This window comes from Fukomys damarensis, unplaced genomic scaffold, assembly GCF_012274545.1.
Source record: "Fukomys damarensis isolate Sample0158 unplaced genomic scaffold, DMR_v1.0_HiC HiC_scaffold_12, whole genome shotgun sequence".
NCBI classification, from domain to species: domain Eukaryota; kingdom Metazoa; phylum Chordata; class Mammalia; order Rodentia; family Bathyergidae; genus Fukomys; species Fukomys damarensis.
The window spans coordinates 35,157,016-35,175,521 of NW_022900924.1; the positions used below are offsets into that span (position 1 = coordinate 35,157,016).

The following is an 18,506-nucleotide window of genomic DNA, read 5'->3' on the forward strand; positions in this document are numbered from 1 at the left end:
CGCAGGCCGGGAGCTCGCGCGCACGCCGCCGGGTGATCGCAGACAGGCAGGCAGGCAGGCAGCTGAAAAAAAACCCCTCTGGGGTCTTTGGGGCCTTCCTGGTCTGTTGTCGGGCAGGCCGGGGGCTCCCACGCAGGCCGCAATTTCTTTTCACTTAATACCTCTTTTTAAAGGGAATACTCTCCTTTTTTCACCTCTTTGTGATAACAGTTATTCAAAGTACACAAGAAATTTCATTAGTTTTCAAATCATGTTTATTGCCCAGAATCAGAGGGGCAAGAAGTACATCACAGCCCAACACAGGGCAAGCTGGGAAAACTTATCTTGGCATGCAGACCAAGAAAGTTGAATAGTAACCTCCTGAAGACAGGATTAAGGACAGAGACATAAGTAATAGGAACTGGACCTGTGAGTTCCTTCTTTACCCAGTATCTATTTGAGGAAATAACTCCATGATTATTGTAGTGGACACACAAAGGTAATTTCATATTGAAATAGTCCTCAGGGTCACTGCTATAATGAATTCAGACAGTCTTTACAAGTATTCATTTTTTGAAAATTTTAGAATGATTATTCAAGTAAATTAGTCAATTTTATTCTAGAAACTTCTCCTGCCTTTCTTTGGAAAAGGGATAGATATTTTTGTAGCCATTATTGAACTCTTAAAAAAATAATGCCAGTATGTTAGGACATCCATTAGTCATATATTGTATAAGCTGACAATGAAGGTTGGGAAAGGCTCAGCAAGGCTGGTAGCTACATTTTAAAGACTGATTTAAGGTACTTTCAAGGAAACTCCTTCTCCAAAGTAATCATGAAGGTCAGCAGCACTATCCGGCCTTTGCAAAATTGAGTCCATCTGTGTCTAGACCATACTTGAGCATTTCAATGTGAAGCTCCAGTAGAGTGTTCTGAAATGAATTCTGTTAAGAGTGCAGCAGCTAAGTCAGTTAAGAGAGAACTTTAAATGAGTACTTCACTGCATAGAAAGTTGTTCAGAATGTTGCCAATGCATATGGATCACCTGAGTAATTAACAATCTATCTTTTGGGGCCAAGAATTTATGTTTATTTCCTTCATTTGTGCCCTTAACTGAGACTCAGGGTGTTTTTTGAATATAGTGTCAGAAATCAAAACATATGTGCAAGTACGAGAGTGATGTTTACCAGGTTTGAAAATATATGATCTAATTGGTTGGCTGGACTTAATAATGACAATAGTGGCCAGGGATTTAGCTCAGTGACACTGTGCCTGCCTGGCAAGAGCAAGGTCCTGAGTTTGATCACCAGTACCAAGAAATACATACATACATACATACATACATACATACATACATACATGCAATAGCTCTCCTTTTTCCCTGAAAGTCAAAGTGGCTTTATAAATTAATCTTAATGATCACATGCTTTTAAATGGATGATAGATATAGATAATAGATAATAGAGGATAAATGATAGATTATAGATAGATACTATAGCATACACATAAAATATAATCAAGAGTGAGGAAAATTCAGTACCAATGAGTAAAAATGGAGCTTGATGAAATAATAATGGTCATTTTAAGATTAGAACAGAAATTCAACTGGATGAATTATCCCACCTTCCCTGCTACAGTTTAATAGTGTTATTTTGAATGGAACTGATTTTTTAAAAAGCTGATGTCGAGACACTATACAATTTCTTTTGACTATTAATAAAGTAGAGGTTATTCCTCAGAGAGTTGATATGTTTTATATTAGGGTTATATAAAGCTATCTTTCACTTTTTGCTGTACTGAGAATTGAACCTGTAGCCTTGCACATATTAGGCAAGTATACAACATTGTTAAATAAATACCAAATTAATTGACCAATCTACCAGATGTATTAAAATATTACAATGATAACTGCAATTATAAAGGAGAGACTAGTTAATGTATAGTTAATTGTCTTATTATTATGGTGCTCTATATGCTACACATTCAATGAGGATTATTAACAATTCAATTTGGTATACTGTAAAAATTCAGTAAAGTCATTCAACATTATTTCAAGAGGAGTTAAATGCAGATCCTCATATTGTGCTGAATGGCTTAGTTATATTCAAAAGTCAACTTTTAAACTGAGTATATGTGTGCTATACAATTATTCGCAATACACTACCCAGAGCTTTAGTATTGTCATCTTATCTCTCCCTCCCCTCCCCTCCCCCCGTCCTTCTGTCCCTTTGTCCCTCTCTCTCTCTCCACATACACAGAGGGACACATACAAAACCTCCTTACCACCTTTATCCTTTCTATCCCATTACTACTAAAGCTTCCATAATGATATTTTCAAGATTCATACCATCAGTCTATCTTTAGATCAAAACATTTGCAACAGAATCCTTCAGAAATTTAAACTAGTGGTTCTTATATCAAATTTCATGTAACAGCAAGGAAAGTTAAGAGTTTCCTGTCATGCTTGTGTTATACTATATTATCTTTGGAATATTTGACAATGCTTCTGTGTAAGAAAACACCACAAAATTTTCCTTAAATTATTATACATTTTTGATAAGTGAATATAACCAGAAAAATATGTTTGTTCAAAATACATTTGTAAAACTTTAGACTTAAGGATAAATAATATTTCCAGAGACACACACACACACACACACACACACACACACACACACACACACACACAATGAGCTAGAGATTATACTTATATTGTTTAGAACTTTGGATCTTGTATGATAAGGAGGAATAAACATGTTTAGTTTCAAAAGTATTTTGGAAGATTTGCCTTTGAATATTCCTTCCTATATTATTCCCTAAAAATGTCCATATATTCCTTTGGGTTTCAGATATATTTACTCAACTGATAAGTACTGCTGTCACGGACTTGTTTTCACAAATACGATTGACTTCATTTGTTTTATAAAATTAAGTATATTTAAAATTGAATAACTTTTCATTTAAACAATGACCCACTATGTTGTTTCCATATCTGAAATAGCAGAGAAAACTGATTTTTAAAAATTGTTTCTCTAAACTTTTTGAAATTGGAAATTATATTATTGTATAGTATTTGTCATTTTATTTGTAATATGTCTCTAAATCTTTTCTATATACTAATAGTCTATAAAGTGTAATATTTCCTGAAACATTTTCTCTATTTATGACAAAAATATAGCAGAAACAAATATCTGTTTTATAAGTAATTATAACATATTGTAAAAACTATGTGTATTAGATAATTTGAAATAGGAAGAAAAAGTCCAAAGGGGAAGGGGAAAAGGAAGGGGAAGGAGAGAGTGGAATGGGAGAGGTAAGAGAAACAAAAGCAGGGAAAGGAAAAATGTGAGAAAAGGAAAAAATGGAAACAAAGTCTGTCAATAGAGAGGAGTGGGGGGGTGAAGGGAGGGCAGGGGAATGGAGACAAAAATAAGAACCAAGATATATCAATGTAAAGGTACAAATTCCCAATGATGAATGTCATCATATAATGCCAAGAAGGTACCAATAAACTTAAATAATAAAAAGTTATTAACAAAATAAATATTTTAAAGTAGTACTACAGTACTATCTCTGACTGTTCCCTCAACATCTCCCATAAATAACAAAACCTCTCAGATATCACTTGCAAAATCTTTTTTATCCATTTCTTTTTTCAATTTTTTGCCATTCTGTCAGTTCAAATTCTTTTAATCTTTCTTCTGCCTAAATTGCATTATTTAATAATATTGCTTGCCATTATCAGGTTCTTTATAAAGCAGAGCTGTCAGAATTCCAGAAGTTACTAAAGTATGGAGCATTTTTAAAACCTCCATTTACTCTACACTATTTCCTAATTAGCAACTTCTCTCAGTCTGGCATTGAAGGTAATACAAAATGTGGTCACAAGGACTATTTCTTTTTTTTTGTCTCATTGAGTTTATTGATACATTTTAGGTATATAGTATAGTTGCATTAATCATGGGGATCTTGTAACTTTACATGACAGGTCTTGGCTCTCATTTTTCCCCTTATCTGTGCCATCCCTTCACCCCCTCCTCCCTTCCCCATTTATAAACACTTTATTTCTTTTTTCTCATTTTTTTCCTTTTCCCTTATTACCTTTCCCCTATCATTCCCATTTCCCCTATACTTTATCCCTTTTCTTCCCATTTCACAGTGTCAGTTATCTCATTAGGATCTTATGTACTTTTATAGTTTTTCACATCAGTGAAACTATTTGGTATTTATACATGTGCGATTCATTTATCTCACTTAGGAGTATATCCTCAATATGTATCCACTTTCCTATGAATGAGTCTAACTTCTCATTCTTTATGGCTGAGTAGTATTCCATTTTATAGAAAAGCCACATCTTCTTTATCCACTTTCCAGCTGATGGGCAAATGGGCTGTTTCCAAGATTTAGATATAATAAACTGTGCTGCTATAAACAGAGGTGTGATACAATTCTTTTAATTCTTTTGGAAAGATACCCAGCAGAGGGATGGCTGGGTCAAATGGAACCTCTAAACCTAACTCTTTGAGGTATCTCCACGTTGATTTCTATAGTGGTTGCACCAGTCTGCACTCCACACCAACAATGGAGAAGGGTTCCTTTCTCCCCACAACCCCCGCCAACATTTGTTATTGTTTGATTTCTTGATAGCAGCCATTCCTTGTGGGATGAGGTGGAATCTCTGTGTTGTTTTCATCTGCATCTCTCGAATAACCAGTGATGTGGAACATTTTTTCTGCTTTTACTTCTTTGTCTGAAAATGTCTGTTCATTTCAGGTGCCCATTTTTGAATTGGGTCTTTATTATGGGGGGCTGATTTTTTTTAGTTCTTTATATATTCTAGATAAGAGCCCTTTGTCTGAGGAGCAGCTGGTAAAATTTTTTCCCACGTAGTGGATTGTCTCAGTTCTGTTGATGGTTTCTTTTGCAGTGCAGAAGCTTTTTAATAAGATGAGATCCCAGTTGTTGATTCTTTCTGCTAGTTCCTGTGCTACTGAAGATTTGTTCATAAAGTCTTTTCCTATGTAATGTCTTCAAGAGTTCTGCCTAACTTAACTTCCAGGAAATTTAGTGACTCTTTTTTAAAATTTAGATCTTTAATCCACTTGGATTTTAGCTTAGTGCATGGTGAAAGATAAAGGTCTAGTTTGAATCTTTGGCAGGTTGAAATCTAGTTTTTCCAGCACCATTTATTAAAGAGGCTATCTTGCCTCCAATGAGGATAGTTGGTTCATTTGTGAAAGATGAGGTAGCTGAGTAGATCTGGAATTGTTTTTGTATCTTCCAATCTATTCCACTGATCCTCAGGTTTGCTTCATTGCCAGTATCATGTTGTTTTTATCACAGTGGCTTTGTAATATAGTTTCAAATTGGGAATTGTTATACCTACCGCCATGTCTCTGTGGCCTAGGATGGTGTTTGCTATTGTAGATCTCTTCAGCTTCCAAATGAATTTTTGTATTATTTTTTATATTTCTGTAAAACATAGTGTTGGAATTTCAATTGGCATTGCATTGAATCTGTATAGCAGTTTGGGTAATATGGCCATTTTCACTATGTTGATTTTTCCTATTCAGGAGCAGGGGATATCTTTCCATTTTCATATAACCTGTTCGATCTCTTTTTTCAGAGTGCTGTAGTTTTCAGTGTAGAGGTCTTTTGCTTCTTTCATTAGATTGATTCCAAGATACTTCTTTTCGGTTTTTTTGATGCTATTGTGAAAGGAATTGTTTCCTAATTTCTCTCTCAGTGAGTTTATTTGTGTACAAGATGGCTATTGATTTTGAGGTTTTGACCTTTTATCCAGCTACTCTGCTAAAAGTATCAATTAAGTCTACAAGTCTCTTGGTGGGATTTTTTTGGGTCTTCAATGTAGAGTATCATATTGTCAGCAAATAATGACAGTTTAACTTCTTCCTTTCCTATCTTTATTGCTTTAATTTCTTTCTCTTGTCTAATTGCTGTGGCTAATGTTTCCAGAACTATATTGAACAGGTGTGGTGATAGTGGGCATCCTTGTCTTGTTCATGATTTTAGCGCAAAGGTTTTCAGTTTTTGGCCATTTAATATGATGTTGCCTGTTGGTTTTTCATACATAGCCTTTATTAATTTGAGATATAGACCGTCTATTCCGATTTGTTACAGTGTTTTTCATCATGAATGAGTGTTGAATTTTGTCAAATGCTTTTTCTGCATCTTTCCAGAGGATCATATGGTTTTTGTCCTTGACTCTGTTAATATAGTGTTTTACATTTATTGACTTACATATGTTGAACCATCCTTGCATCCCTGGAATAAATCCGACTGGGTCAGGATGTATGATCTTCTTGATGATCCTCTGTATTCTGTTTTCTAGTATCTCATTAAGGATTTTTGCATCTTTATTTATTAAGGAGATTGGCCTGTAGTTCTCTTTTTAAGTTGGGTCTTTCCCTGGTTTGGGAATCAAAGTGCTACTTGCTTCCAGGAATGAATTTGGAAATATTGCTTCCCTTTGAATTTCATTAAAAAGTTTAAACAGTAGTGGCAGTAGTTTTTCTCTAAATGTCTTGTAAAATTTAGCAGTGAATCTATAAGGAACTGGGCTTTTCTTTGTTTGTGAACTTTTAATTATATTTTCAATTTCATTGATTGATTGTAATTAGGGTGTTTAAAATTTTTATCTTCTTTGTTCAACTTTGGAAATTCATAAGTATCTAAAAATCTGTCCATTTATTCTGTGTTTTCCACTTTATTAGAGTACAGGTTCTCAAAGTAGGTATTGATGGTCCTCTGGATTTCTGTTGGATCTGTTGTGACTTCACCTTTTTCATTCCTAATTGCATGGATCTGAGCCTTTTCCTTACTTTTTTTGATAAGGTTAGCTAAGGGTTTATTGATTTTATTTATTCTTTCAAAAGACCAACTCTTCAATTCATTTATTTTTTTATCATTTTCTTAGTTTCTATTGCCTTGATTTCTGCTCTAATCTTTATAATTTATTTTCTTGTATGAGCTTTGGGTTTTTCTTGTTCTTCTTTTTCCAGAAGTCTAAGATTCATCATTAGGTTGTTTATTTGGGCTTGCTCTGCTTTCCTAGTGTGGGCATTCAATGCTATGAATTTTCCATGTAGAACTGCTTACACTGTGTCCCATAGATTCCTAGATGTTGTATTGGTATTATCGTTTATTTGTAAAAACTGTCCAATTTCTTCTTCAATGTCCTCTGTGACCCATTGATGGTTCAGAAGAGTGTTATTCAATTTCCATGTGTTTGTGAAGTTCCTACAGTTTCTTATGCTATTGATATCCAACTTGATTGCACTATGATCTGATAATATATACAGGTCATAACTTGGATTTCTTTGCATTTATTCAAACCTGTTCTAAGAGCTATTATGTGGTCTATCTTGGAGAATGACCCATGTGCAGCCAAAAAGAATATATATTCCAGTTTTGTGTGGTGGAACACTCTATAGACGTCTATTAAGTCCATATATTCAAAAGCTTGGTTCAGTTCTAGCATTTTCTTGTTGATTTTTTGCCTAGATGATCTGTCTATATGTGATAGTGGAGTATTTAGATCCCCAATACAATTGTATTACTGCTTATTTTGTTTTTCATGTTACTTAATATTTGTTTTATATAGTTGGGGGCATTAATATTTGGTGCATATATGTTTATGATTGTCATCTCTTCCCCTTCAATTGTTCCCTTTACAAGGATATAATGGCCTTCTTAATCAGTTTTGGTTTGAAACTTACTTTGTCTGTGAATAAGATAGCTACCACCCCTGCTTTTTTCTGGGCTCCAGTCACATGAAGAATTGTTTTCCATCCTTTCACTTTCAGTCTATGGGCTTCTTTTTCAATTAGGTGTGTTTCTTGTGTACAGCATATTATTAGATTTTGCTTCTTAATCCATTCTGCCAGTCTATTTCTCTTGATTGGTGAATTGAGGCCATTGACATTGATGGTTATAACTGATATGTACTGACTTCTTATTGTCATGTTATTGTCCTTTTGTTGACTCTTTTTACTTTTTTCCCCCTCTCCTTTTAGTTTCTTACCTTGCCTATTTGATTTGCTCTGTTGGGCCTCATGGTGCTGTGACCTTCACTGTCTTTTTCTAGGATATTGTTTAGAATTCCTTGTAGTGCTGGTTTGCTATTCATGAGGTTTCTCAGGTGTTCTTTGTCATGGAAGTATCTTATTTCCCCATCCATTTTGAAAGAGAGTTTTGCAGGATACATCAATCTAGGTTGGAGGTTGTTTTCTTTTAGGACTTGAAATACCTCATTCCACTCTTTGTCACGCGCACCTCGCCAGCAAGGAGCACGCAACACTCAGGATTCTTCTGAAGCACGCTTTATTAGAGGTTCTTCTGCATTCTTCAAGATGGCGGAAAGACCCCGAGCCGGATGCGAGCCTGCCTTTTATAGCCTCTCTCGTGACGTGGCCCATTTCTATTGGTCAATGCCGGCCTGCGTCATTCTGATGAGCCAAGCGCCTCTTCTGCGCAGGCGTGAACCGCCGTCACCGGCAGACTCACATCCGGGATTCATGCAGGGCATGAAGAACCCGGAAATAATGGCACGTGACAACTCTTTCCTTGACCTGAGGGTTGTGTTGAAAAATCTGCTGTGATTCTGATGGGCTTTCCTTTGCATGTGATTTGTTTCTTTTCTTTAACTGCTTGAAGTATTTTGTTCTTCTGTTGGGTTTCTGGGATCTTGATTATTATATGTCTAGGTGTAGATTTTTTTTTTTATTGTGGCTAGCTGGAGTCCTATATCCCTCACTTATCTCTATGTCAAATTCTTCCCCTCTGTTTGGGAAGTTTTCTGTCATTAATTCTGTGAACAACTTTTCTAAGTCATTTGTGTTTTCTCCTGCTAATTCATAGATTCATATCAGTCTTATGTTATTCTTCTTTGCATCATCTAGGAGTTGTTGGATCAGTTTATCATTATCCCTTACTGATTTTAAGAGATCTCTCTTTTCACAATCACTGACTGCAATCCTATCTTCTCTATCTGAGATTCTATCTTTGCATTCTTTAATTATGCTACAAACACTTTAAATAGAGTTTTTAATCTCCTGGATATCTGTTTGAATCTGTTTTATGGATCCATTTCTCTCCTATGTTCGGCATTCTTTGTTTCTATTTCTTTCTTATGCTGGGCCTTCATGGCTTCTATCATGGTCCTGAGCTCATCTAGTTTTTTGTTAGTTTCTGTTCTAGAGTTTCTAATCATGAATTTCGTTTTGCTCACCATCTCTATGGTTATCTGGAAAATTATTTCTGTTTTGAATTTTTTCTAGAGCCCAATTGATCCATTTTGTTACTTCCTATGCTATGAGATCAGAGTGTCCTGCTGGTTCACTATCAGACTTTTCATCTTCATTTGCCCTACTGTCTGCCATTGGTGAATTGAAAGTCTGTCTTTGTATCTTGCTTAAGTGTTTTCTCATTTTTATTGTTGCTGTTGGGTTGTCCTTGGTTTAATTCCTGAATTATTACTTAAATCTTCCTGATATAGTTGTGCTTTAACTTTTGAGTCTCTAATGACTCATAGACATTCTCATTTTCATAATATCAGAGAAGAAACTCATTAAATCAATCACAATCCTTTAGCCCAATTGATACAATCAGCAACACAATAGGATCAAGCACAATCTACAAGTTGACCACTTGTAGTAGTCATTAATCTATCACATTTAAACCATGAGAATTAAATTAAAATCAAGAAGGAGGGGATGAGGGGAGGGCAGGGACAAAGGGAAAAAATGAGAACCAAGACCACCTGTCACATAAAGGTACAAGATCCCAATAATGAATGTAACTGTACTGTATACCTAAAATGTACCAATAAACTCAATAAAAGAAAAAAATTAAAATCAAGAAGCAGCCCAAAATATGTTTGCAGTGAATAAACTCTTCAATATAGTATCTTTACCATTTAGGATGGGGGCTTAAAGAGTTAGGATGAGTGGAGTGGATAAGTAAAAGGATTGGAGAAGGTTTCAAGTGAAGCCAGAGGATATAGAATGACCATACAATCTTTATGAATCTGTTAAAGTCAAAAGGGAAAGACAGAGTGCAAGAATAAGGACAAGAATATAACAACTTAACATTAATAGGTACTCGCTTTTCTTTAAAACTATTGACCCTTGAGTGAAGTAAAATGAGAGAGAAAAGAACATTTAAAAAATGATAAAAGAAGTAATCTGAGTTAGGGCAGGAACAGGAACAGAAAGGGAGATGAGGAATAATATGGTGGAGCAAGTGACTGAGTTGGAGCAAGAGGAAAGAAAAAAGAAAGAATTTGCAGAGTGCAATGAGGAAAAGAAAGAAAGAAAAGAATTTGAAGGACCTCTTTCAGACAATATCTCTGCTGTCATAATATAAAACATGTGCAGCCATGTGTAGAACTAAGTCTTTTGATCTCAGCTAGCCAATGGCAGACCCTGAGATGCAGACTGATTTCAGGCTGCAAGGCCCAAATTGAGTTCCCTGACCTCCTGCAGGGTTGAACTCTGCAAAGTTCTATTATAGGTTCCCTTTGCCCTTTCTTTAAAGATGTTCCAAGTCTGGAGCTCAGAAAAAAATGCCCTTTATGACCACCTGTGCCTCTGCAGAGTGGATCCAAGGACTGGCACAATTAGTAGGCCCAAGAGCAGGGGTGGGGGATGGGGGGTGTCAAGGATGGGGGTGTTGTAGGGGCACCCACGTGGAAAGCTAGTCCTCACCTATTGGGCCCAGACAGGCTGGAGGGAGAATGGATCTCAGAGCAACTGTGCCAGACTTCCACCTTCCCTTTGGTGCTGGTCATGGTGCGCGCAGAGTGAGGTCAAGGACTGTTTCTTAACTGTGGGCCATCATCAACAAAATACGCAGATGCATATACATGGAAAGAGTTGTACATAATTTTATAGAATTGTTAGAACATTTTTCCCATAAGATTTGGAAACATTCTCCTTCTCAGTACTCATTTATGCTCTATTACACAAAGTTTAAATTCTGACCATGCTAGACTACAAGAAACTTCAACACTGTTGTGATGTTTAATATAAAAATACACATTTTCATACACCCCATAGTACTTGTAAAGTATCTTCGTCAGTGGCTTGGCTTCTGGAATCTCTCCCTTGAAATCCTTTTTTCATGTTTTCATTCCATTTGTCTACCAGTGACCTGTTACCTGAATAACGTGGGAAGCATTTGGGAAAGATAAATGTTACTTTTCAGGTTTCAGTAACTACTGTTATTCCTGACAAATTATTGTATCTTGTGGGAAATAATGTTTACTAAAGAACTTGGATTGTCCTCACCGGATTAACACAGTCTTCATTCACGCTTAAATTTAGTATCTATGTAATTCATGTCATCCCCAACAGATGTTATAAGTCATCCTTCCATTTGTATTTTCCAGGTTTCTTGAGTACAGGGGACCAGGCTGCAAAAGGAAACTATGGACTTCTTGATCTCATACAGGCTTTAAGATGGACTAGTGAAAACATTGGATTCTTTGGTGGTGACCCCTTGAGAATCACTGTTTTTGGATCAGGCGCTGGGGGTTCATGTGTCAATCTGCTGACTTTATCCCATTATTCTGAAGGTAACCGTTGGAGCAATTCAACCAAAGGTATTATGCAGGTTGCAAATTTTGACAATTTTGGTGTCTGCATGCCACCACTATCAGTAGTATGTGATGCTTTGTATATATTTCTCTGTTCAAACTGAGTGTTAGGTTGAACTCAATAACTGTTTGAAACTATTTCTTTAGCTTTTGTATGCATGTTTAAATTTTTGTCACACATTTTTCTTTGTCTCCTGTGTAGCTTGGTAAGAATGCCCTTTCAAGCACACTTCAAAATAGTTAGCATTAGAGTTATTTTTCTTTCTTTCAAAGGGTGATTTTGGAGAAAATCAGGCAAAGATATTCACAGTTCTGTCCTCTCTGCTTATTCAGTAATCAAAATCAAAGAAGTTTTTTAATACAGAGATTGTATATAATGTATTTTCAAGATAATAGACATTTAAAGCCCTTTAATAGTATGAAACTAATGAAGCTGCCATAAGCTAGTTTGTCTGGAAACATGTGAATTCACTTGTTGCTGAGAAGAGAATGGGTATTTGATTATTTTGCATGCATGATCCAAAATTGTCAAAGCATCAAGGTCAGTTCTTTTGATTAAAAAGAAAAATATATTTGATTTTGTGCTTTTTTCTGTTTTCAACACCAAAAGTGTTTTTTCCCCTAAAGCTTGGCATAGCAGCATAAAGTACTGAGGCTGCTTAAATCCATGAAATATTTTACTTGTTTCCATTTGCTGGCTTTGACATCCAAAGTGCCTGTCCAAGGCTCATCTTGTTGTTCTTTATGGGCTCCATTTTACCATGTGTTTGATCACCCATTTTAACTGCATTATTAATTTGAAAGATCTACATGAACAGAAGACTTTTTCTGAAGAAGTCTGCAAAGCATTTCCATTATTTATGTATAATAGAGAGGACAATAGAGAATGTACATCAACACAGAGCATCTTTTATTTTCTGCTTCTCATCATTTTATATATAATTAACTTAATTATTCACTGTTATTTATAATTTAAGAAGCATCTAAAACATAATATTGAGTTTTATGATATATAATATTTGTTGTAGTTATCAAAGATACAGTAATGTGGAAATCCAAAGAACAGCTAGTCATTAAATGAGTATATAGATATATATATATATATATTTAAATAGTGAAATCATGCTTCATCACAGACTTAATTCATCAACATATTTATATAATATCTTTTATATCAGTAAGATTCTGATTTGAGATAACAAAATGGTGCAAATGAGAAAATTTTCAGTTGTATAGAGATTTTCATCTGTAACGAAATGATTTCTTTTGAAATAACTAACTTGGGCTTTTATAAAGTAAATAGATTACATTGTTCTACTTTTAGTATGATATTAGTGCCAATATTTAGTTAAATGACAACTTGTCTAAACTTACCAGGTCATTTTATCAAAAGTGGGCACAAAAGCCAATCTCAGTTGAGACTAGTGTTACATAAATCATTTAATTCATAAACTATCATTGCTGTTCAACAATTGACAGTGTAGGGAATGGTTATGAAAAAAAAGCTGAAACAGTAGCCCTTTACCTTAATCTTTAATAAAATGTGTCTATACCTAGCCAGAGACATGGGCTTCTATTTGATCTTGTCCTAAACCCATCTCCAGAATGAGCTGCTGGACTTGACCTGGACATGCTGAGAAGATCTCTGGAAATTGTCTGGTCACTTCTGCCTCCAACTCAGACACTGATTTTAAAGCTGTAAACTCCACAAAAAGCTAAAGCTACCCTCAGACCTGCATCAACCATGCATTAATTACATCTTGCATACATTTAACAAGCCTTCTCATTGGTGATAAGCCTTCTCATTTCCCAATATCACCTAAATGGCAATTTCAGGCAGTATTCAACATGACGTCTATTTTACTTCATCATTTTTTGGCATATTCAGTTAATGCCACTGAGTCCCTGAAATGGGAAAGAATATTATAAAAGTCATCAGGCTTCTTTTAGCTATAAAAATTTTAATTTATAAACTATTATCCTGAGAAAATATTGACAGCCTATATTTTTTTTAATTATTGGTATTTAAATATTTTCTCTAGCATATTTTTCTCTATTAATCTAAAATATATTCATAAAGATGTCAGAAAAGCACAAATTTGAATTAGTATTGTTTATCTTGTTGAATATTTTTAGAATTATCTAGGGTCAAATTACAGTATTTTTAATATATATGTGTGTGTTTGGAGAAAAATCTAAAACTTCTACCAGTGCATTAACACTTTTGTGAAAAGTTATTTTCTCATCATATATGAATAATTTAGCATGTTTTTAATTAACTGAACTACAAAGTTACATCTAGAAAACTATAATAAATGTAAAGGAAAATGGATAAATTTTATTTTAAAGCACTAATTTTTTTAGATCATACCTTAATGAGTAGAAAATTGCAGTTGTAAAATTCCATGATACTCAGCTATCGAACTGCATAGGGGGTGAAAATTTACATTACTTAAATGTAATTAAGTAAAAAGCAGTAGATCATGTTTCATAATTTATGATAAAATATAGCAGTGTACATTCAAGAGTGAAAAAAGATTAGCCCCTCACTAAATCCTTCTGCTGGTGGTTTTTTCCTTTGACTTAGTGAAGACACTCCAATTGTTATGTTTCCTTCTGAAAGCTGAATAATCAGCCTAATATGTCTGACATGAAGATCTGGATAGAGTATGTCTAAAGTGCTATTCTGTTTTGTGTCTGACTTTAGGTCCATCCCCAGGATATTAACAAATACCTAGCCCCAATAGTTGCATGAAGTTTCAATTATTTTTCAAATTACATCTGGTTAAAACACAAGGAATCGCTTTTAAAGAGGACAGATACAGTCAAATTAGAATATGTCTCAGACAATACCAAGTCTGAGGGGGAATCAAAAAAGGATTTTCTCCATCTATTTGCTATTAATAATTTATGTAGTTTCATGTTCATTGAAGAAACTATTTGCTGCTTTTTACGATTAGTATTTACAGCTGTTCATCTCCTTTTTTACTGCCTCTTTGAGACCCAGCAAAATTTAGAACTCTTGACCATTCAAGCAGATGCCACTCAAAGCACGGGATCTAAGTCTGCATTTCTGATTCATTATACCCTGGGGATGACTTTGTGTACCTTCTCTTAGGCAAATCTCTCTCTCTTTCTCTCTCTCTCTCTCTCTCTCTCTCTCTCTCTCTCTCTCTCTGTCTCTCTAGGTTTCTATATATGTCTAAAATATCAGATTTTATTGTTTTTCTGCAAATTTTTCAAGGTCATCTGAAACTCTTTGTTGATTTTCCCATAGGACTTTTTCAACGAGCAATAGCTCAGAGTGGAACAGCCCTTTCCAGCTGGGCTGTTAGTTTCCAACCTGCAAAATATGCTAGAATGTTGGCCACAAAAGTTGGCTGCAATGTTTCAGATACAGTAGAGTTAGTGGAATGTCTCCAGAAGAAGCCTTACAAAGAACTTGTTGATCAAGATATTCAACCAGCCCGATACCACATAGCCTTTGGACCTGTGATCGATGGTGATGTAATACCAGATGATCCTCAGATACTTATGGAACAAGGAGAGTTTCTCAACTATGATATAATGTTAGGAGTTAACCAAGGGGAAGGGTTAAAATTTGTTGAAAATATAGTGGATAGTGATGATGGTATATCTGCTAGTGATTTTGACTTTGCTGTTTCCAATTTTGTTGATAATTTATATGGATATCCGGAAGGCAAAGATGTTTTGAGAGAAACCATTAAATTCATGTATACCGATTGGGCTGACCGGCACAACCCTGAAACCAGAAGGAAGACATTACTGGCTTTGTTTACGGACCATCAGTGGGTGGCACCAGCTGTAGCTACAGCAGATCTTCACTCAAACTTTGGTTCACCCACATACTTCTATGCTTTTTACCATCATTGCCAAACAGATCAGGTTCCAGCTTGGGCTGATGCAGCCCATGGAGATGAGGTTCCCTATGTACTTGGAATACCCATGATTGGTCCTACAGAGTTATTTCCTTGCAATTTCTCCAAAAATGATGTGATGCTGAGTGCAGTAGTAATGACTTACTGGACAAATTTTGCTAAAACTGGGTAAGTACCTAAGGAGTGCACTTTACTACAATTTTAATCAGAACATTATATTAAGTATTTTTAAATGAATACGGTGTCCAAATAATTTAATAGGTCATTCAGCAATATATTAAATTTCTTTATGCAACATTAACTCTATATTATACCTCTAAAGGTCATTGCTTTATGAGTTATTACCTTTAAGAAATTTATTAAGAAAGACATATCTTTATTGCATTACTCAAGAATTAAATGTGCTGTTTTTTTTAGTTATACAATTTTAATCATGCAATTGTTTTTTAATTATGCAATAACAAAAAGTACTTCTGCATAGAGTTTTCTAGTTCATAACACTGTATGTTCTTTGATTGTTCCAACTTGAGGGGTAGGCAAGTCAAATATAATCTCATTTTCACAAATGGAAACTGAGGCTCTATGAGCTTCATATAAATATTCAAATGTCATGTATGTACCATACCAGGACTCAAATCTTTATCTACCAGTTCCAAATCCCAAGACTGTTCATGTCATCCCTACTACACTGCTTAGGAGACAACTCATAAGTATGTGAATATTTAAATAATTCCAACAAATCTTTGAGTAGATAGTAGCCCATCACTAAAATAGGCAGAGAGAGCAAAGAATGTGAACTTTCCTTGCTCCATCTAACAACCTGCCTGTTATAAGGCATAAATGTCCAACGTGACCCAAGTTAATGTTAAAACATAATCTAAAATCTTTCTAAATTGCCTCTTCAATTAGATATTAAGCTAATTGTGTTTTGACTCAGAAAAATACAAAAAAAATTGTTCCATAATTTTTTTTCTCTGCTAGTGACCCAAATCAACCAGTTCCTCAAGACACAAAATTCATCCATACTAAACCCAATCGCTTTGAAGAAGTAGCATGGACCAGATATTCCCAGAAAGACCAACTTTATCTCCATATTGGATTAAAACCAAGGGTTAAAGAGCATTACAGAGCCAATAAGGTGAACCTCTGGCTGGAGCTGGTACCTCATCTGCATAATCTCAATGACATTTCTCAGTATACCTCGACAACAACTAAAGTGCCATCGACTGACATCACTCTCAGACCTACAAGGAAAAATTCTGTACCTGTAACATCTGCCTTTCCCACGGCCAAGCAAGATGATCCCAAACAACAACCAAGTCCATTTTCAGTGGATCAAAGGGACTACTCCACAGAGCTCAGTGTTACTATTGCAGTCGGAGCATCACTGCTTTTTCTGAACATCTTGGCCTTTGCAGCCCTGTACTACAAAAAGGATAAGAGGAGACATGACGTTCACCGAAGGTGCAGCCCTCAGCGCACGACTACCAATGACCTGACCCATGCCCAGGAAGAGGAAATCATGTCACTCCAGATGAAGCACACTGATTTGGATCATGAATGTGAGTCCATCCATCCACATGAGGTGGTTCTTCGGACCGCCTGCCCCCCAGATTACACACTAGCTATGAGAAGATCACCTGATGATGTTCCCTTAATGACACCCAACACTATTACGATGATTCCCAACACTATACCAGGGATTCAGCCCTTACACACATTCAATACATTTACTGGAGGACAGAACAATACTCTGCCCCACCCCCACCCCCACCCCCATTCACATTCAACAACCAGGGTATAGCCAGATAAGAGAAACAAACTATTTTTTTGATGGATTACCGTAAAAGATTACTGAAGAATTCTTGGCTTTCAACCTACAAGACTCTCACTATTTAAATAAGGAGGAATATTATGTGAATATACATATCAAGAACTTTGGGGGTTTTGAAAATATGAATTGTACATATATACACAAATCAACTGCAAAAACACATTGCAATTGCTTGAAGCAGTTGTTCTGAATGATACTTTTTCATTCACATTCAAGAATTAATTTTTTGAAGATTTAAGTTACATAATGGAATTAGGCATGTGGAACACCAAACAGGAAAGAACTATGTCTGAAATATAAAAAATAAAAATTAAAAAACAACTATGAATATGCACAAGGGACACACCAATGGAATATCAGATAATTTTCACCAGTTTTTATTTGGAGCCGTTTTATTGTGTAGACCATATTTACATATTTGGATAAGTACACAAAGCACCAATGCTGTTAATGGCCTTAGCAGAGGCTTATGCTGAAATTTGCCAGTAAAACAAAGAAGTTTAAAGACTGGCAGGTACAACATTATCACATAAGTGCTGTCAGTATAAAGTTGTGGGGATAAAGGAAACTGGATATTTTTAGCACGATGTGCATGATAATTTATATGCTTGGTGGCTGTGCTGCTGATTAAGCCGTAATTAAAATTCTTCTCATCCCATTGGAGTTTTTAATAGAAGCTTCCTCCATCAATTGGCAGAACCTAAAGAAGATTTTAAGGGGCAAAAGTAATTGCAGTAAAATAAATCACAGTAGTGTCAATAATAGAAGGGATTAGTTATTAAAGGTATTTGAAGAAACTATAGGTATAGTGATGATACTCGCTGATACAAACCCCAAAAATAAATTCCTGTGTTTTAATGTTCTTTTCATTCTCATCTAAACCATTTAGAGAAATATAACCCTAATTGGACATGTGTTACAGGATCTATAATTTGCTGTGGGCTTTGTTACTCTGTATTTTGTTCCTTTTGGTAAGGTGAAGTGTGTCCAAAGCATTACTTGCGACAGTTTTTTTATGATATGAGGGTGCCCAATATTATCACTCTGATCACAATTCTCAGTTAATTGATTTACTCATGTTGCATGACAAAATGTCTAATAATAATAATAATTCAGTATAAAGTTATGTCCCGCTTCACATCACTTAACTTTCTCGCTGAGGTTCATTCACTGGAAT

General features: G+C 35.3%; 1 protein-coding gene across 7 annotated transcripts in view; it reads left to right on the forward strand.

The window, feature by feature from the left end:
* The window catches only part of Nlgn1 (neuroligin 1), an 818,097-nt gene extending 800,458 nt beyond the window's left edge, over positions 1–17,639 (forward strand). For 5 of the 7 annotated variants that reach the window (XM_033762527.1, XM_033762526.1, XM_033762525.1 and 2 more), the window contains 3 exons: positions 11,390–11,602; positions 14,874–15,663; positions 16,477–17,639. In XM_033762527.1, coding sequence (XP_033618418.1) covers positions 11,390–11,602; positions 14,874–15,663; positions 16,477–17,299 — 1,826 coding nt within the window. In that variant the 3' untranslated portion in view covers positions 17,300–17,639. The remainder of the gene's footprint in view (positions 1–11,389; positions 11,603–14,873; positions 15,664–16,476) is intronic. The other 2 variants (XM_033762528.1, XM_010632420.3) reach the window with 1 other exon arrangement.
* Positions 17,640–18,506: the final 867 nt, after the last annotated feature.